At 44.3% G+C, this 20,960-nt stretch overlaps 1 protein-coding gene across 1 annotated transcript in view; it reads left to right on the top strand.

Moving 5' to 3' along the window:
* CLPB (ClpB family mitochondrial disaggregase) overlaps window positions 1-20,960 on the top strand; it is a 143,114-nt gene that overhangs the window by 32,456 nt on the left and 89,698 nt on the right. Inside the window, exon 3 of the mRNA XM_055423598.2 lies at window positions 583-669. Within this exon, the coding sequence (XP_055279573.2) occupies window positions 583-669 (87 nt within the window). The remainder of the gene's footprint in view (window positions 1-582; window positions 670-20,960) is intronic.

The following is a 20,960-nucleotide window of genomic DNA, read 5'->3' as shown; positions in this document are numbered from 1 at the left end:
TTGGTTCCCATGGACTTTGCTAGAAACCTAATCTAGCATTTCTAACACTCTTTCCATCTTTCCTTGGGTTCAAAGAGTTCCAATTCCAAACAACCACCATACAGATAAACTTGAGAAATGGGATCCTTCTATAAACTGGTAGCTACATAGATGAGAAGTGTCATTGGACATTTGGTGCTAAGCATGGAGTAATTCTAAGGACAGATCTGTGGACTGGATGAGTCAGGAGAGCCTTGTTGGGGGAGAGTCCCCCAAGCCAGGATTGTACTTTGTACTTCCCAAGAAAGTAGGATTAAAATAGGCAGAGAGTCAGGGAGAGAGCATTCTGGATGGAAGGAAGGCACATTCTTTCCTCAGAAGGCTGGAAGGATAAGAGTGGAGGCAGACTCGTTTAAGAGAAGAGAGAGAGGAAGAGGAAGTTGGGGTCAGGGGATAGTGACCAGAGGAGCTGGGATGGGTATTTGGTTCTCAGAGGTCCATAACTATTTCCAAATCCATCTAGCCTCCCTGTTGATTTGTCATGTCTTCCACTCTTATGTCCATGATAAACCATACACTGAAAATATTTTTGTCTCTCTCTAGACTATTGTCGGAAGGTGCAGATGTCAATGCAAGGCACAAACTTGGCTGGACAGCACTAATGGTGGCAGCCATCAACCGAAACGACAGGTGAGAGCTCTCCTTCCACCCTCCCTTTGCCAGAACTCTGCAGACCATGATCCTGAACCTTCTCCTACCCTTGGCCTGTCCCTCTGCTGTCTTCTCCAGAGGCAGGGAATGGCCTCAGCCTAAAGGACTCTTCTTCACCTGGTGCAATGGAACGTTCAGGAGATGTGGAGTGGGAAGCTCTAGCTCTGGATCCCAGCTCCATCATTCACTGACTTTGTGACCTTAGGCGAGTCGTTTGCTTTACTGAAGCAACAGAATGTTTGAGAAGCCTGTTGTTAGGGGTTAAGTATACATGTTCAAGTTGTCATCATGATTCCGCCATCGTATATTTTCAAGTTGAGCAGTCCGCAGTCACTGTCCCTGGCAAGGGCTTCTTTGGGCTGTTCCTTTGGAAGTTCTGATAGAAATTAGGGATGGTGGGGTGTTCTGCCCTCTCATTGCAGGCTCTGCTATTTTCCTGCCCGCTCCTCTAGTGCCCCAGCATGCAGCTGTTGGGTTAAGGTTGAAATAGTCTACTTTATACAGAGAGTGAGCACTACTACTCACAGCCATCCACATGATATGTATTAATTTTGACAGTGAGACAGCTGAAGCCCAGAGAGGCAGAGTGATCTGTCTGAGGTCACACAGATAGCATTTAAAACCTGGTCTGGCTGCCTGCAGAGTTTATGTTTTACTGTAACTCACTGCTGCCTTCCTCTGCCAGATCCCAGGCTCAGGCTGTATGCTTTGAGTCTCTAGTTGTGATTGTGCAAAAGAACTGACTGAAAAAGCAGAAAAAGATGCTTTCAAAGGCAGACTGGGCACTTCAGTAGCAGCCACTGATATTGATCGTGGGAGGTGCCAATTTTCATTTTCCCTTCAAACAGATCTTTAAGGCTTTTATCTGCCAGTACCGACCACCTTTGTGAGAGTCATAAAGGTGGTAGAAACCAACCAAACTGGGACTTTATAATGTCGAGGTGGCACTGCCTCAGACTGGCTGAGAGACTTAGCTGTACTGGGCTAGTTCTCTCTTCTCTGCTCCTCTGTCATGAACTTGATCTCAGCACTCTGTCTCCTTAGTTGCCTCTTTAGCTCCAAGCACATAGTCTTTAAGAGAAAAATTGATGTAAATAAGCTCTACAAGTCAGAGCCTAGAGTCCAATCCTGGTTCCAACCCTTGGTTGAATTTCAAAATTCTATGGACACCTTGTTTTTTCACCTGAAAGCAACTATTTCTGCAAACATTTGGTAGATAACTCCTCTGAGCCAGGCTCTGTGTTAATCACTGGGGAATCAGAGGCCTTGGGAACTCATGGTCTCATGGAAAAGACAGGCAGGTAGAGAAGCAGAGTATAGTGTAATCAATGATGTCAGAGCAGTGTGGACAGGATGTTATCAAAGCAGAGGGCGTGAGGGGACTGAATCTGACAGTAGAGCAGATAGATTCTCACTGTATTCTTGTGAGAGTCAGATGAGATAATATATGTGCTACAGGTTACAGATGGTGAGAAATTATTCTCTGCTGCTAGACCTGTCCACGTTTTACCACCGATAACCCGATTCCCCTGCCTCCACCCCCACCCACCAGTCTTTCCCAGCTTGCAGGTATCTCTATCTGCAAGAGATAACCAGGGGTGGAGGAAAGGGAGTGGGTGTGAGCCCTTCTATGTGTGATATTTTCAGCATTGATACAGTAGGAAATAACACTATAATTAAAAGTAATGCCAGTCAGTGAGCAGATAGCTAGTAGATGTGCTTTGAGGACACTTCTTCTCAGTCTAATGAGTTGTTGGTTTAACTGATTGCTCTGTCTTTATCCAGGGCCATTAGCAAATCAGTGACGCTCATTGAGCAAAGTGAGAGTGTTGGCTTGTATTTACTTGGTTCCTGGGACTAATTATTGGTGTTTTAAGCTTCTATTTTATGCCCTCCTCTTCCTTCCAGTACCCAGCGAGGACAGATTTTTATAGAAAACAGCATACTCTCAGATTAGATTAATTATTCATATTACAAAAATTGTTCAGTACCTTCTTTTTACCAGGCACTGTTCTTGATAGACAAATATCCCTGTCCTCAAAGAGCTTATTTCTGTACAAGTGGTGGTCCTTGGGTAGAAAGAGGCAGAAACAAACAATAAACAGTAAATACAATGCACAAGTAAGCTATATATATTAGGAGATAAGAAGTGCTCATGGAAAAAAATCTGGTATGCCAGGAATATACTGCTCAGGGTGGATAGGCCACATTCCTAAGGTGCTGTGGGAGTCTTGAAGGATTATTGTGTCCATCCCAGCACAGTCTGCCAATGTTTTTCCATATTAGAAGTGTGCTGATCCTCATCTTATCAGTCACCAAACCTGTCTGGAATCATACTGGCCAGGCCTGAAATGCCACCACCTTTGAATTGGGTTTGTATCAAGGAAGAGTAAAGGGTCACCTACCTGGGATTCAAGATAGAAAACAGAAGAACCTGTACCTCCTTTCCAGTGTTGGCAGCCCACAAGCTCAAGGGAGATATCCTGAGAAAAGCCCAGTCGTTTCACCCTCCACTGCCTTTAGTGCCTGGCTGCTTAACGTGTTAAGTCCCTGGGAGTATGAACACGATAGTCTCTATCCTTAAGGAGATAACTTCTTGTGAACTTTTACATATACATATATATATGCATGTATTTATTATTTTGTTTAATTTAGAATGGAGAAAGTGATAGTTTTGAATAGAAAATATAGTGCTATAGAACAAAGAAAATCATTTATCGCCTCCTTTTATTTCCAAAAAGGGTTTGAGATGACTTAAAATACAAACATAGATGTACACAGGAGAGTTAAAACTGGATCAAGATCAGAAATCATATTGGTAAAAGGAAAGATAATTCTATCGGGATTGAACTTGAGATTTTCTTTTCCAGAAATAGGTTTGCTGTTTTTGTAAAAATAATATAGAGAAGCAAGGAGCCATCAGCTGAATTTCCACTCTCTAGAAACCAGGCACTATATATCTATGTCTGTGTGTGTCTAATTTTACATAAATGGGACCAGGCTGTACTCTCTGTAAGTCAGGTAACTTGTGGAATAGAGTATGAATTTAGTTTGAAGTTTCCTAACCAAGCCAAAAAGGATACAGAGAATTTTGTTTCTTCAGTAGAAAGGAACTTGGTTCTGATGTACCTTTTTATTATCATGTTAGGCATCCAGCAACTTAAAAAAAAAAAAAAAAAACTATACTGTGTCAGGTGCTGATGTGCTGGGCTAGAGGGCCTTCAGATACTAAGTAAGCATTCCAGCCTTTGCCTTAAGAAGCTTACTTGGACTGCTAACATCAAGGACTTGAGCATTGTGATAGCCATTGTCTTCAGTAGCCGTCCTGCCAAAGATTTACCAACTTTCTGCTAGGACAGTCCTTTCACCAGCCTAGTAACAGCTTGGGTGTAGTATTGCCTTGAGGAGTAGTCGGCAGGGGTGGGCCCCTTCTCCACAGTGAGCCCTCCATAAGCCTCATGCCACAGACACTTGTTTAGCCTAAATCTGGGTGCCTCGTTCCATGTTGCACTCTGACCCAGCCCAGCTAAAGGCTAAGCCACAGGGTCCAAGGATGACCACTGTAACTTAGCACAGCCTCTACTGGCTTGTGCAAATATACCCAGCCTTCAGCTAAATTCAATTAGCTTTTCTTTAAGAACGGAAATAAATCCAATTTTACTAAACATGGACAGACGGTGGAAAGCACTTTGATGTTACAACTTCTCAGTGATGCTTTACTTAGTCACAAGTTCATAAGCAAGAAGGCTTAATTACTTGGGAAAACACGGGATTAAAACTGGACACAATGGCGGAGTATCCGCTCTTGGGCAACTTGATTCGAACCCATGCACCGAGTTCGTGTGTGGTGCAAACTTTGATGTGCACAGTGACAAGCTGGAAGTCATGACCCCCTCAGGGACGCTCCTTCAGATGGCATTTGCAGGATGTGTAGGCGGAGAGGCAGGGCCTGCCAGGCCTGTTTGCTCTACTTTGATGTCCAGGCAGCCACAGGCCCCACTGTTTGCTCTTTCACTGAGGGGTGGGTTGGGAGCCTCCTACCTTTCCCAGTGGACAATGGCCAGCAATGGAGTGTGACAACTGTTGACCATTCCAGGAGCCTGCTGGACCAGAACAGGGCTTTGGGAGGTGCTGAGCCTGGGGGGCCAAAAGCTGTTTATAGGACAGCCAAATGTAGCTTTCTTTAAAGCCCAGTGGTGGTCAGGTGCTCATCGTGGAGGTATAAATGGTCTTGTGAGTTTTAACAGGTACTGAGTACTGCTTGACCCTTTGTCCAGTGGCACTAAGGTACTTGTAAATAGAAAGTTTGTCTGTTTTCTTGATCAACATATATGTGCAGGGGATAGTGGTTTGGAATTAAAATGGTACGATTTCTGATTCCTCAAAAAAGAAGCTGTCAAAACACGTCTCATAACAAAATTATCCAGAAATTATAAAGAACTCTTGGATACATCAATAGTAAAAAGATAGCCCAGTTTTTAAAAAATAGGCAAAAGACTTGAGCAGACACTTCACCACAGAAGAGATTGATGGGAAATAAGTACGTGAAAAATACTCAGCATTTAGGGAAATGCAAGTTAAAATCATAGTGAAATGCTATTCCATTTGACCAAACACCTATTCCAGTGACCAAAATTTAAAAAACTGACAGTACCAAGTGATGACAGTGATGCAGAACAATTGTCATAACTGCTGATATGAATGTGTAATGGAATAGCCACTTTGGAAAATATTTTAGCAATTTCTTGTAAAGGTAAAACGTACGTTTATCATACAGCCCAGCAATACCAGCTCCTAGGTATTTGTCCATGAGAAATAAAAACATATATCTACCAGGAGACCTGTATGCAAATATTTATAGTAGCTTTATTCATAATCACCAAAAACTCAAAATCACCCAAATGTCCATCATCTGATGGACCATATAGTGGTACATCCATATAGTGGACCTCTCAGCACTGGGGGGAAAAAAAAAAGGACTGACTTCTTGTACAGGTAACAACATGGTCGAATCTTGAAAGTCTTATGCTAAGTTAAAGCCAGACAATAAAAGCTACCTTCTGTATAATTCCATTTATATGACAGTCTGGAAGAGGCAATATTATAGGGACAGAACTCAAGTTAGTGGCTGCTAGTGTTTAGGAGTGGGGGGAAGGACACAAAGGAACTTTTTGGTGATGGAAATACTTTATAGAGTATTAATTCTTAATCCTGGTGGTGGCCATACAACTCATCAAATTATACATCTTTAAAGGATGCATTTTACTATGCGTAAATGTCAGTAAACTGACATTAAAAAAGTTTTTCAAAGGCCACCATCTTTCTCTATATTTTCACTGTTAATTGTGACCTTTGGTGTACTGAGAATTCATGATTGTAGTGTTAAAATGAAAAAAGTGAATCCATACTGTTTGCAGTCACCTAGAATGTTTTGAATCCTTATTGCTGATGGTGTCTTAGATTGGAATACTGTATATTCTGATTGTAGAGAGTAAAGATTTGTGGAGTCACATGACCAATGAATAGTGATCAATTCATTTTGTGAGTGGTATATGGCAGACTCACAAAGTGTCATAGGGTTCTTCATAGCAAGGAGAAAGAGCAGGGCTCAGGATTGGGAACTTGCCTCATCCCGTATCATTCTTGGGTTCCTTGTTCCTGGACTGCCGTCCAGGGAGGACCACCTGAGTAGTGTGGCTATTGGGGTGCTTCAGGAACCAGGGATCCTGAAAGGGTGGGGTGGTGAGGGGCGATTGCCATTTGAGCCCGCTTGGGCTTGGTGGTTGCTTTGAAAGCCCCTGCTTCACAGAAGGTGAGTCCACCAGACAGAGAAGGAAGCTCCAGTAGAACTGTTTGAAATTCCCCACAAGAGTCTCCCTCCCTCCTGCTTTTTCTCCCGGAGTGCATTTCATCAGCATCGGAAGGACCGCTTCCCGGCACTGCCTTCCCTACTTGGCTGGGGTCCCTGAGGAGCTGAGCTAATGAGTGGATAACACGCATTTGCCAAGGCCTTCCTGGATGTGGTACCTGGGCTTTGTTAATTTTAAAATGCCGCCATCCGTGGCCAAAGACCATTTAATTCCCTCTTATAGCAGTCATTTATTTTTAGCATTGGCTTATTTTCCCTCCATCTTGCTAAGGGGAGGGGGACATTATACCCTATCTTTAAGAACCCAGAAGCCCAAGCCAGATTGCTGACCCTCAAGAGAGGCTTTATAGGCCTCTCTGTGTGGCTGACAACCCTTCAGGTGTTCTCTGAGCAGAGAATTGATGCTGCTCTTGCAGCTGGATCAGGGCAGCCTCCTTGGGAGGCTCTTCTTTGCTGGCTGGCCAGAGGCAGAGCAGGTAGATCTCCCTGGACACATGCTTCAGCTTAGGTCCTTAGGAGGCTTGACAGTGTGGAGGTCTAGCCTGTCTTGGAGGCTTCCAGATCCCCAGCCTGTTCTCAGCCTGGCTGCTTGCTGCACGATGGTGCTTCCTTTGGCCCAAAGAGGCTGGCTTTGTGCTGTCTGAACTCCTGACTGTAGTGATAATGATGGTTGTGGTGTCTTCTGTGTGCCAAGCCCATGTCAAATGCTTCCAGTATTGGCTGTGATCCTCACTGCAACCCTAAAAGGGATGGATTATTATCCCTGTTTTCCCTATAGAGAAAATGAAGTTAAAAGAGGTGTTCAAGCTTATCCACTGGTGAAAGGGGGAGCCGGGATTTGAAGCCAGGTCCCTCTGAACCCCAAATCCTTTTTCTCTCCACTGGATTATATTGCCCAGGTAGGGAAGATTCAGGATCAAAACCATGTCAGGACCAGGTGTCAAGTCAACTCAGGTAAGGTTTCTTGATGACCCACTATGTGCTAGATGATTTTGAGAAATTTAAAAACCAACAAACTACTCTCCTTGTCCTCAGAGAAGAGATAAAACAAACCCCCTTTAACTGTAGAATGAGGCAGAGTATGGTCAGTACCCCAGAGAAGACCAGCTTAGAGTGCTGGGGAGGGGGACGATCATGAAAGGAGGCCCTTTCACATGAAGTGGGCCTTGAAAGATGGACAGGATTTTGATCGGTAGAGGTGGAGAGTAGAAAGACAGCATTTTTGGAATAAGGACCATTGTGAGCATAGGCTCCTAAAGGTAAGAAAGTAGGGATGTACCAGAGTTCACAGGAGGCACTGGCAGGGTCTGGAGACCAGTGAGCGTAAAGGAAAGCCTTATCCAGCACAGGCCACAGCCCTCTCAGGCTGAGACTGTCCAGCATGTGGTGGAGTTGTGAGCTGGAGAGCTGAGAAACTGGGGTTCACATCCAGGCTCTTCCTCCTATTGGTCTTGACAAACTCTTCCACTTACCTGTGATTGTTTCCTCAACCATGATACGGAGATAACAAGGTGAGCTACTTTAAGTTTGAAAATATATGTAAAAGTGTTTAGAATGATGCCTGCCACATAATAAGCACTGGAGAAGAGTTTGCTACTTTAGTTAATAGTAGTGTAGTAGTAGTGGTAGGACAGGGAGGCCTGGCGTGCTGTGATTCATGGGGTCGCAAAGAGTCGGACACGACTGAGTGACTGAACTGAACTGAACTGAGTAGTGGTAGTGTCTTAATTATTATTGTGACTAACCCTGCTGCGGCTGATTGTGGGTGACCTCGTGAAGTTAGTGAATTTCCTGCAAGTAGGCCTGCCTTTGAGGGAGGTGGCGCTATTACTTGCCTCTCACCAGTATCTTTTGTGTGATGCAGAAGCAGTAGGGCTTTGGAAATTCTTTTTCTACTCCTTTTCATCTCAGAAGCTGTGCCTAGAACATGGGACCCCAGACCAGAGCATTTTGACGTGAAGCCGGCTATTGTCCCAGGTGGCCCCCTGGCTGGTGAAGAACAGTTCTCAGTATTTCCCAGCAAGGAAGGGTGGCTGAGGCCGCTGGCCAGTTGCCCAGAATGCCAGCACTGTGCCCCCAGAAAAGTGTGCCGTGCTTGACGTCTCTCCCACTACTGCTGCTGTGGCTGATTATCTCTGAGTAACAAAGAGTCATTTCTAATCCCATTTAGAATCATTGCCCAAGATAATCCTGTTTCATAGTAATGATATTCCAATTCCAGCATGCACCCGTTTCTAGTTTGGCAGACACATGCCTTGACCTCAGGCCACCCAGGCACTGCTCCTGGGAAAGCGATGCCAGCTCATTTGCCTAACCTGACAGTCTCAGGGTATCCACCCACTTTTCCACCGCTGTATCCCATCCTGGGGTTCTGTGTTCAGGGCTGTCTTCACAGAGAGGATCGGTTGGGACAAAAAGAGCACCCAGTGCTCATCCCCTTCAGCAGCCTGGGGAGGAGTGTACATTTCTAGGGACTGTGATGTGGTGTGCTCCTGCACCTCCTCTCTAAAGACCTTAGACCCACTCTGTGCCATGAGCTGTGCTTATTAGGGCTGCCAGGCCGGTGGGTCGGGGATATACAGTAAATATCAGTAAATACGGTGAGTGTGCCTGGGATGCAGCAAGGTTTTGGCTGTCTCTCATGCTATCTGTGTGAATAAAATACGATGTAGCAAATAGTTTAGTCAAAACTAATGAATGGTGAATGATCTGGTTCATTGTTTATATATGAATGGATATCAGGCTGGAAAGCAGACTGTACTTATGAACCACAGGGTTCTGTCCTATTCACTAGTCATATCACTGATTCTAATGAGATCACTGATAAATGACAGCCAAATTGGCAAATTAAATGAAGCTGATATGTTGGGTGAAAGAACTGGGAATGTGAAAAAAGAACTCAATGGGATAGAGCAATGGTTAAACTTGTGGTGATAAAAATTAATAGGGGGGATGAGTGTTTCAGTCTGCAGTTAAAACCAAAACCAACAGTAACATCCAGGGCAACCCAATTTAGCAGTTCTGGCAAGTAAAGCCCAGGAGTTGACTGCAGCCTCAGCGTGTGCACCAGCAGTGCAGTGTTGAGGCCTCAGAACTGAATTGATACAACAAATATTTACTGCCCTGTACGCTGCCCTGTGTGCAAAGGAACAGATGGCCAGGCACAGTTCTTACTTTAGGGAGCACAGTCTAGATGTGTGTGACAGAGTAGTGAGGGACAAGGGCCCTGGAAAAAGGACCTGAGTTTAAAACCTAGCTCTACCTCTTACCAACTATTTCCTCATCGGCAAAGTAGGAACAGTAATGGCACCTGCCTCAGCATCATGTGGTTGCAGAGATTAAAAGGTGCTTAAGACAGCCTAGTGCGTAGTAAGTGTAGGAGCCCCAACATGCTCTTATGGATGATTTGCCTATGGAGAGCCTGGTCTAGCCCGTACTGTGGAAAGAATCCCTAATAACCAGGGCCTGACCACTCTGGCCCATTGGTTTGGCGACCGAGTATTATGAACCACAGATTGAAAGGCATGGACCTGTGTTTAGAACTAGGTGAAGAGTGTGAAATTTGCGATTGTCCTGGAAACCCTGTAATGGATAATCTTGGTTTGGTGGCCCACTTACCGTGCCATGCCTTCCTTGAGCTTTGCCCAGATTATCTCACCTTGTCTGGGCCCACTATTGATTTTTGACCCTGGTCTCTCTGAATCAGATTCCCTCTTATTAACCCAGCTAGCTTTATGACTGTCTGAAAATATCACTGTCCCTGGTGCATAGTAAGGGCCCAGCAACTATGGAATGTTAGGACAGACTAATGGATGATCAGGTGGGTGAGAGCCAGGGCGGTTTAGGGGAGTGTGCACCAGACAGTAATGAATTTGAATCTTGGTTCCTGTGTTTATTTAACGTGTATTCTTGGACAGCTCATGTTATCTTGCTGAGCCTCAGTTTATTCATTTATGAAATTGACTGTTACCTCATTGCAAGTGGTTATAATGATCTGGGATAGTAAATGTAAAGTGCTCAACCCTCTATGGCTGCTTTATTATGATTATTGATCTTTGCCTTTCGAGGGAAGTAAATATCATCCTCATTCGAGAAAAGTGGGACACGTTTTCTACACAGGTACCTTGCTTCCTACCTAATCTTTGTTTGTTTCCCAAGGAAGCTGGCTTTAAAAAGAAAACTGCACCCCATCCTCCCAAAAAAGAAGAAAAGAAAACCGCCTTCCTATTTTCCCACTACCTGCCCCCGCCCCAAGCTCATGCCCCCCCACCACAGGATCTCTAGATTCAAAACATGCCTTTGGTCGGCCACCCTGCTTTCCTGACCTCCCATAGACTGGCCAGTAGACTGAAGGAGCCACAGCTCATTTGACTTCCAACAAACCTCCTGAACTGTGACCTCTTTGCTTCCTCCCCTCACTGAGGTGTGCGCTGAGTTGAGAATAGGTCAGCTCTTTGTCTTCTCCTAGGGACACAGTGATCCTGTGCTTGGCTGTGGGGGATAAAGGGGAGGGGGAGTCAGAGGAGCCTCTCCAGAAGCACCACATTGTGTGGCGACGACCTGGAGCTGGGATCACTGCCCTTCTTGCTTCACCAGCTCCAGCTGCTCGCCAGCCGTCCCTGACACGTGCCTGGCCTGGTCTAGGCCTCAGCTCACACCACAGGTTTCCTCCCTCTTTCCTAAACAGTGTGATGACCCAAAGCCCCTCCGGCCACTGAGAGCAGAAAGCCAATCGATGCAACTGCCCTCTCGAGCTTTGTGATGCCCCACAGTCTTGAAAATGGGAGCTCATCAAGGTCTATATGAGCCAACTTCCTAAGGGTGCTTCCACCTCTAATCTAATTACAGCCTAATGAGCGAATTAAAACATGCCTCATGGGGGCTGTTGCTCCAAAGGGACTTCTGTGAGTCTCAGGAGCTGCCACTTACAGACCACCCTCCGGTTCATTTCCTCATCTTTGTTTGGGAACTGTCTGGTGTAAGTCGGGAAGGGTCTGGTGCACAGGAGAGGAAAATGGGGACGTTTTCCACAGCTAAGCTGCCTGCAACCCAGTTTGGACCCTCAGGTGGGAGAAGGCTGGGAAGGGCTAAGACAGTTGCCTTCTACCTTTCTCCCTCGTTTCTCACCAAATGAATTATTTCATTTATTCATACAGTCATTCAGAAAGCATCTGTCGACCACTTATTGTGATCTAGGCATTGGGCAAGAAGCTAGGAAAGAAGGTTGAGACATGGCCCTTGCCCTGTGGTCTACTGGGAAAGGTAAATAAAAACAATCGGGCAATCACGATATGATCCGGTGAGCGGCACCTTCCGCTTGAATGAGAATTGGGTTCTGTGCACCCAGGAAGAACATGCACCCAGGCTGAGAGTCAGAGAGGCCTCAGTTGAGTTAATGACTATGTCACTGAGGAGCCCTGAAGGTGAGTGAGCACTAACCAGTTGAAGGGGAAGTGGGGCGGCAGGGGGCACTCCCATCTGGAGGGATATATTTGATGGTCTTTGGTGTCCTTCAGGGAGTTCATTGTTTTCACTGGGCCCTTAATTCTTCAGCCCCCAAGATCACTAGATCAACATAGGAATTAGAAGTTCTGCAGTTGAGAGACTCCTTGAAGGAATAAACTTTTAGAAGAAATGAGGGCAGGAAATCCAACCCTTTTAAATTTTTTTAGTAATTTTATTTATTTTTGGCTGTGCTGGGTCTTCGTTGCTGCACAGGCTTTTCTCTAGTTGTGGTGTCCTGGCTTCTCATTGCAGTGGCTTCTTTTCATGTGGAGCATAGGCTCTAAGGCACCCGGGTTTCAATGGTTTCGGCTCACGGGCTCTAGAGCACAGGCTCAGTAGTTGTCGTGCGCAGGCTTTAGTTGCTCTGTGTCATGTGGGATCTTTGCAGATCAGGGATCAAACCCATGTCTTCTGCACTGGCAGAAGGATTCTCTTTACCTACCACTGAGCCACCAGGGAAACCCCTCAACCCTTTTTAAAAAATCATCTATTCTTGTGTCCAGCCTGTTGCTTCTAACTGCTGCATCATGTTTTATAGACCACATTTAACTCACCCGTTTCCTCCGTGATGGACACTTGAGTGCCTGCAACTCCCCACTGCCCCAGAAGGTGTGGGGACATCTCCCATGTTTGGACCTGTGTAAGAATTTCTCTGAGATACGTATACTCAGGAGCAAAGTGCTCGGTTATTGGGTCAGGTACTTTAATGTGACAAGTATTACAAGATGACATCTGGAATGCCTGCATCAGTCTGTCCCCAGGCAGTGCCTGAAGAATCCAAGATCCTCATGCCTTCACCATCACTGGTTATTTTTCAGCTTCCTCACTTTTGCCAGTATGTTGAATTTAAAGTGCTATCTCATTAAAAAGTTTTTTTTTTTTTACAGCAAGTACTTGTTGGTTACCTGTTTTAAATACAGCAGTGTATGCGTATCAACCCCAAATTCCCAATAAAGTGCTATCTCATTTAAAAAAATTTTTATAGCAAAGTGATACAGTCTATATGAATTAACAAAAGGAGTTCCCGTCTTTTGATGGGGAGTTCGTGGTTTATAATATAAATGGCATTATTTTGAGAGAGGGATAACTTAGGTAAGGCATTGGGTTTAAAAAAAATTTTTTTTAATAAATTTAAAAAAAGAAAAAAAAACAACAACAATGTTTGTGACTCACGCACCTGTCCCAATGTGGCGATGTTTCAACCGGTGTCTGGGGTGTCCAGGAGTCTCATTCCACAGCTATATTCTCTCTTAAACCCACTCCACTTAGTCCTTCGGGCCACTCTTCACTGCGGCCACCTTGGTGAGATTGGCAAGGATTCCATTCTGCTAATACAACGGTGATTCTTTCCACTACTTGGCAGCATCTGACACGGCTGATCAATAACCGTGTCCATTGGGATTCGGGAATGCCACACTCTCCTGGTTTCCTTCCGTCCACAAAAGCTGTTCCTCCTCAGTGTTTCTGTTGGCTCCTCCTCCTCCAAACTGCTAACCGATAGAGACCCTTTGCTACACCTTCACCTCTTCTCCTTTCAGCCTTTATTCACTTTCTGAGGGAGCTCAGCCAGGCCTTTGAGTGTAAGCTCCAAAAGGCCAGGATCTTATCTGTGATTGCTCTTCACACCAAAAATTCACTGCTTCAAACAATGCCTGGGACACAACAAGTACTTATTAAATATTTGCTGAATGAACGCATAGGAGAACTTTTTTGAATGTTTGAAATGGTTCCTAATGCAAATCACATGTTTAAAAATGATAAGTACAAGTTCGATGCGTGATACAGGATGCTCAGGGCTGGTTACTGGGATGACCCAGAGGGATGGGATGGGGAGGGAGGTGGGAGGGGGGTTCAAGATGGGGAACATATGTACACCCGGGGCAGATTCATGTCAATGTATGGCAAAAACAATACAATAATATAATTAGCCTCCAATTTAAATAAATTGAAAAAAAATTTTTTGATTTCTCTGATCACAAATAAGCTTGAGAATTTCTTCGTGTACTTAATCATCTTGTTTGTTTGTTTCCTCCCCTGGGTGTTTTTGCCTCATTTTTCTGTGGGACTTCCTGATCCTTGCCTTGTTGCTAAAACTTGATTTGAGGCAAGTCCTCCAGACTGTTAGCTACCTAGGGGTCCATAAAGGGAAGTGAGGGACAATATAGATGAATGACAAGAACATGGACTTGATAGCCAGACTCCCTGGTTTGAATCCCACCTGTGCCCCTTACAACTGAGTGACCTTAGGTAGGTTACTTACTCCTTGGTTTCTGTTTAACCTCCCTCATTGCTGTGAGGATTAAATGTTAGTGTATATATAAAGTATTAATCTTTAAAGTAGTGCCTGGTGGATAGGAAGTATATACAAATGCTAGCTCTTATTATTAAGACTACTGTCTTCTTCCTACTTAGCTCCACTGTACCCTTGAGGAACTGAATACTTATACCAGCCGGCAGTAAAAGAAAGTAGAAAGAAAACAGCTCTCAGCCTGGACTCAGAGCTCACTACTCCTACTCACTTGTATAACTCCTACCCAGGTCTTGGGTTCTGGACCTGCGTTCTCCTCCCTACTTGAGGCCAGTCTTCAATACCTGACCATTTCTGACTAGTCAGATTTCCGGGCCTGCAGTACCCACCAGCCCCCCCCTGGATACTATCCCTCACAACCTTCACCTTCAGTATTCACACAGCTCCGTCTTTTTGGTAAGTCAGCTCACTTTGGGCAGAGTTAAGACCAGAATAGACTGTGATGGACACACAGGAAGGCACATACTGCTGCCAGTGCCAAGTCACTAAAGGCCAACTCTAAGCCGCCATCCTCTCAGGCTGCAAGCATTCTCTGACTTTCCAGGTTAGTACTGGAAGTAGAGTATCTGGAGATTATCTCTAGCCTTTGAAGTTGATACTGACGTTGGTAGGCATGAGAGGCCAAGTTCTGAGCTGGCTGGGAGAATTGCTGATGTTTGTAAACCTTTGCCCAGTGAGAACCTGTGGAGTAGTCAGCACAGTTCCTTTGAGTGTGTTACGGAAGAACATGAGTGAGTGGAATGGTGTACCCTGCCCCCTTTAATCCAGCTATTAAAACCATGAAGACCTAGCCCATACTAGGTACTGCCCATTTGGCACCAGCGGTTGACATTTAAGGTAGTGATACCTAAACCCAGACCTCACGAGTGACAGCCATCATGCCAGCACCAGAACAGAGTCGGCTACAGTTATCCTTTGGTGGATCACCTTGAATAGCAGTGCCTGCCTCCCTTTGTACCAGCAGATCTGGTAATCCCCTTGTCAGCCAGGTGGGCCAACTCACCATCTCTTATATGTCACTTTCTCCCAGAAACATTTCCAAATTGGGGGATTTGTTTCGGCTTCAGCAAAAACAAAAATGTCAAAGAGAAATCTCTTCATTTCCGAGGTCTGCTCATTGCAGCTCCTGGTGTCTGCTTCTTTTGCCTTCCCTTGACCTCACACCAGTGTGTTTCTTGGTTTCTGGTTGTTGACTTGTTTTGTGTCTGCTGTTTCCCTCTGTCTCTAGTCCTTAACATATGACCTGTTTTTTGGCTCTCTGCTTCACATCTCTGCTGCCTGGTCTCTGGCCCTTGGCTCTATTTTGACTATGTGCCAACTTCTTGGCACTCCCTGGGCCTGACCTGCTGCTAAACCTGTTCTCACCCACCTTGCCCTAGGTTTCTCTTACCCGGCTGGCCTCCTACCCTATTTCTGCCCTGCTGCATCCCACAGGTCCACAAAGTTCTTTTTGTTTTCAAAGCTAACTATAGTCATGTAGTCCTTTAGGCTGATCTGGACTGACTTCTCCAAAAAAGACCTCATCCCCATGGAATTCTGGGTCAAATGCTTTTTAAGTATGAGATGGCTCTTGGACAAAAAGCTTACTAGACTAGCTGTCTGATAAGTTGTTTGGTGCCACTCTGGACCACAGAACAGCCATAGTTCTTTTAGTCCTAGCTGTACCCCACCGTGGGGCTGCTGCCTTTTGCATTTATGAAAAGTGAAAGGAATCTTCTCCAAGGTTGCAGAATGAGTCACTCACTTAGATGCTTACCCTCCTTGTCCTCCAAGTTTGTGAAGTGAATTGCCCATTCCTTTTGATTGGGTTAGCAGCCCCAGGGCCTAGCCTCATCATTTTGCTCTCCCCATCCTGCCAGACCACTGTCTGCCCCCTGGGGCCAAGGGTAGCATACTTGGTTGCTTGGACACGTCTTGCAGCCTGCAAATTGGACAGATGGAATCAATACTCTGGAACCTGGAGAGGCCCAGGTAGCACAGTTAGTGACACTAAATGCCTCGAGGGACAGCCTGCCCTGGGAGGGGTTGTGATTGAATGGTGATTGGACACAGCAGCTGAGCATTAACCAAATTATGTCCCTTTGAGTTTAGATCGACAAACCCTCCTCACTTAAATTTTAAAACAAGCCAACTTGTGTAGAATATAGAAGAGTTGCCTTCTTAACACAGCGCTATGGCAGCACGAGTGCTGGGTATAGATTTGGAGCCCACTTCAGCCTATGTGGTTATCACTAAGATTATATGGACACAGAGAAGAGAGCTCATATTTGTGGATCTCCTTTGATGTGCCAGGCACTGTAGAGTTTTTATCTCATAACTTACAAGGGGGAGGCATCATAATCCCTATTATTCTAGTAAGGAAATAGAGTTTCAGAGGTATAATAATTTGTCCAAGATCACAGTTAGTAAATGATAGTGCTTCCCTGTTCTGTTCCGTTCCGTCGCTCAGTCGTGTCCGACTCTTTGCGACCCTGTGGACTATAGCCTACCAGGCTTCTCCGTCCATGGGATTCTCCAGGTAAGAATACTGGAGTGGGTTACCATTTCCTTCTCCAGGGGATCTTCCCGACCCAGGGATGGAACTCCGGTCTCCCGCATTGGAGGCAGATGCTTTAACCTCTGAGCCACCAGGGAATCCCTGTACTTGTTATAAAATGTCACACTATCTTCCCTATTTGTGTGTCAGTTCATAAGTCTCTTGACTTTCCTACATCCCAACCATAGGGTCAGGTACACAGTCATAATAACTTAAAGCACATTTTATGCACTAACAGAGTCATATGAGCTAGATATTCTTAATATCTGATAATTACGATGCAGAGTTATTTTCTAATTTCATCATTTGTTCTCCATTTATTAGTTGTCATTCTACAGTAAAAAAAAAAAAAGAGCTTTCCCTTCTCCCCCATTGACTATATGGACTCTTGGAATCTTAGTGTACAATGGGTGATAGTCCCTTAATGTCATTATTCATGTTGATGCTCATATTGACTCAGATTTTTTTAAATTTATTTATTGATTTATTTTCGGTTGCACTGGGTCTTTGTTGCTCTACGTGGGCTTTCTCTAGTTGCAGTGAGCAGGGGCTGCTCTTCGTTGCGTTGCATTGCAGTGCACAGGTTTCTCTTTGCAGTGGTTTATCTTATTGTGGAGCACAGACTCTAGATGCACAGCCTTCAGTAGTTGCAGCATTTGGTCTCAGTAATTTCAGCAAGTGGGCTCGTAGTTTTGGCGCATAGGCTTCAGTTGCTCCGAGGCATGTGGAATCTTCTGAGACCAGGGATCGAACCAGTGTCCCCTGCACTGGCAGGCAGATTCTTGTCCATTTTCCCCAGAGAAGCCCATCTGTACCATGGTCTCAGATTTTAAAGCCAACATTATAACCACTGTTCCATACTGCATCCTTTGCCATGGTATATTTTTCTCACTGCCTGCAGTTAGTTTGTCCACCTCTAACAGCATTTTTGAACCCTCTTTTCATCTTCTGGAAAGTAGGAAGACTAATGACAGTCCTTTCCAAATTATTTGTAAACTATATAAGTAAATTACAATAAAAGACAGAAATGGTAAGGACCTAACAGAAGCAGAAGATATTAAGAAGAGGTGGCAAGAATACACAGAAGAACTATACAAAAAAGATCTTCATGACCCAGATAACCACGATGGTGCGATCACTCACCTAGAGCCAGACATCCTGCAATGCAAAGTCAAATGGACCTTAGGAAGCATCACTATGAACAAAGCTAGTAAAGGTGATAGAATTCCAGTTGAGCTATTTCAAATCCTAAAAGATGATGCTGTGAAAATGCTGCACTCCATATGCCAGCAAATATGGAAAACTCAGCAGTGGCCACAGGACTGGAAAAGGTCAGTTTTCATTCCAATCCCAAAGAAAGGCAATGCCAAAGAATGTTCCAAGTACCACACAATTGCACTCATCTCACACGGTAGTAAAGTAATGCTCAAAATTCTCCAAGCCAGGCTTCAACGGTGCATGAACTAAGAACTTCCAGATATTCAAGTTGAATTTAGAAAAGGCAGAGGAACCAGAGATCGAATTGCCAACATCCATTGGATCATCGAAAAAGTGAGAGAGTTCCAGAAAACTCCAGTAGTAGCAGTTCTACTACTGCTTTATTGATTACACCAAAGCCTTTGATTGTGTGGATCACAACAAGCTGTGGAAAATTCTGAAAGAGATGGGAATACCAGACCACCGCACCTGCCTCCTGAGAAATCTGTATTCAGGTCTAGAAGCAACAGTTAGAACTGGACATGGAACAGCAGACTGATTCCAAATCGGGAAAGGAGTACGTTAGGGCTGTATATTGTCACCCTGTGTATTTAACTTCTGTGCAGAGTACATCATGTGAAATGCAGAGCTGGATGAAGCACAAGCTGGAATCAAGATTGCTAGGAGAAATATCAATAACCTCACATAAGCAGATGACGCCACCCTTATGTCTGAAAGTGAAGAACTAAAGAGCCTCTTGATGAAAGTGAAAAGCAGAGGGAAAAAGTTGACTTAAAACTCAACATTCGGAAAACTAAGATCATGGCATCCAGTCCCGTCACTTCATGTCAAATAGATGGGGAAACGATGGAAACAGTGACAGATATTATTTTCTTGGCCTTCGCAATCACTGCAGATGGTGACTGCAGCCATGAAATTAAAAGACGCTTGCTCCTTGAAAGAAAAGCTATGACCAACCTAGACAGCAAATTAAAAAGCAGAGACATTACTTTGCCAACGGAGGTCTGTCTAGTCAAAGCTATGGTTTTCCCAGTAGTCATGTATGGATGTGAGAGTTGGACTGTAAAGAAAGCTGAGCACCGAAGAATTGACGCTTTTGAACTGTGGTGTTGGAGAAGACTCTTGAGAGTCCCTTGGACTGCAAGGAGATCCAACCAATCCATCCTAGAGGAAATCAGTCCTGAATATTCATTGGAAGGACTGATGCTGAAGCTGAAACTCCAATACTTCCACCTGATGGGAAGAACTGACTCATTGAAAAGACCCTGATGCTAGGAAAGGTTGAAGGCGGGAGGAGAAAGGGACAACAGAGGATGAGATGGTTGGATGGCATCACTGACTTAATGAACTTTAGTTTGAGTAAGCTCCGGGAGTTGGTGATGGACAGGGAAGCCTGGTGTGCTGCGGTCCATGGGGTCGCAAAGAGTTGGACACAACTGAGCGACTGAACTGAACTGATAAGCAAATAGTCTCCAACTAAAAACCTGACAGTGTCTGCTGTGAATTACATATCTGACTTTTAGATGTGGATTTTAGCTGCTTAGAGACCCTTCTCATTTCTCTTTAGGATCATAATTCATAGCCTGGATAAATTACCTATAAAAGGTAATTATTAAAATCTTTTTAGGTGAGGGGTATTAGAGTCAGGAGACTCACTTGACCATGTTACTTATCTTTGAGGACTCTGTGTGTGTGTATGTGTGTGCATGGGAGTTACTGAAATTCATTCATCCATTCAGCAGATAATTGGGCCAGGTCCTGTGCCTGGTGAAGGTTATGAAATTCAAACCAGTTAATACAGGGAAAACCAACAACAATACTGACTGCAGATACTGAAAAACGTAACCACAGAGAGAATCTAAAATTACATTTTGGCTTTTTAATAGTTACAATAATTAGAGTAATTTTGAAATTTTCATATATTTATTTTTGGCTACATGTCACCACATGACTTGTAGGATCTTAGTTCTCTGACCAGGGATTGAAACCCAGACCCTGGTAGTGAAAGCACCGATCACCAGGGAATTCCCTAGAATAATTTTTTTTTTAATGCTTGCAATTTATGCCTTCAAAAGCATTAATAGTTTTAAAGTCCAGTGAGCAAAAGATGAACGTAGTAAAAGAAAAATAGGCAAAGGACATTATTCATGAGAATAAAAACACAATTGATTATTATAATTCATGAAGAAAGAAACACAACTGATCGCTGAAGATTTTTTTTAAAGTCCAGCTTCACTAGTAATCAAAGAAATACAAATTGAAACAGTGATGTGATTCCATTTTCTGTCTAACACATTTTCTGTGTCCAGATTAACACACTGTGAAAAAGAAAAAAAATGCCCTATTTGATGAAAGGGCTACCCTCATAGCTCAGTTGGTAAAGAATTCGCCTGCATTGCAGGCTACCCCGGTTTGATTCCTGGGTCGGGAAGATCTGCTAGAGAAGGGATAGGCTTCCCACTCCAGTATTCTTGGGCTTCCCTTGTGGCTTCAGTTGGTAAAGAATCCACCTGCAATGCGGAAGACCTGGGTTCAGTTCCTGGGTTGGGAAGATACCTTGGAGAAGGGAAAAGCTACCCACATTCTGGCCTGGAGAATTTCATGGACTGTTGCAGAGAATCGGACACGACTGAGTGACCTTCAGTCACTCACTCACATTTTGATGGAAGGAAGGCACAATAGTTACTCTCATCCTCGATAGTAGAAATAAAAATCACATCCTTTCTGAAAGGCAGAAATGTTTATAGGTTTGATCTAGAAATTCATTTCTTAGGAATTTATTCAAAGGAAATAGATTGTCATAGAAATATTAAAAAATAATTATTTTATAGTTG

Source organism: Moschus berezovskii, chromosome 14, assembly GCF_049115385.1.
Source record: "Moschus berezovskii isolate FMDL1 chromosome 14, NW_MosBer_1.0, whole genome shotgun sequence".
Lineage (NCBI taxonomy): Eukaryota > Metazoa > Chordata > Mammalia > Artiodactyla > Moschidae > Moschus > Moschus berezovskii.
This window is presented reverse-complemented; position numbering and strand designations above follow the sequence as displayed.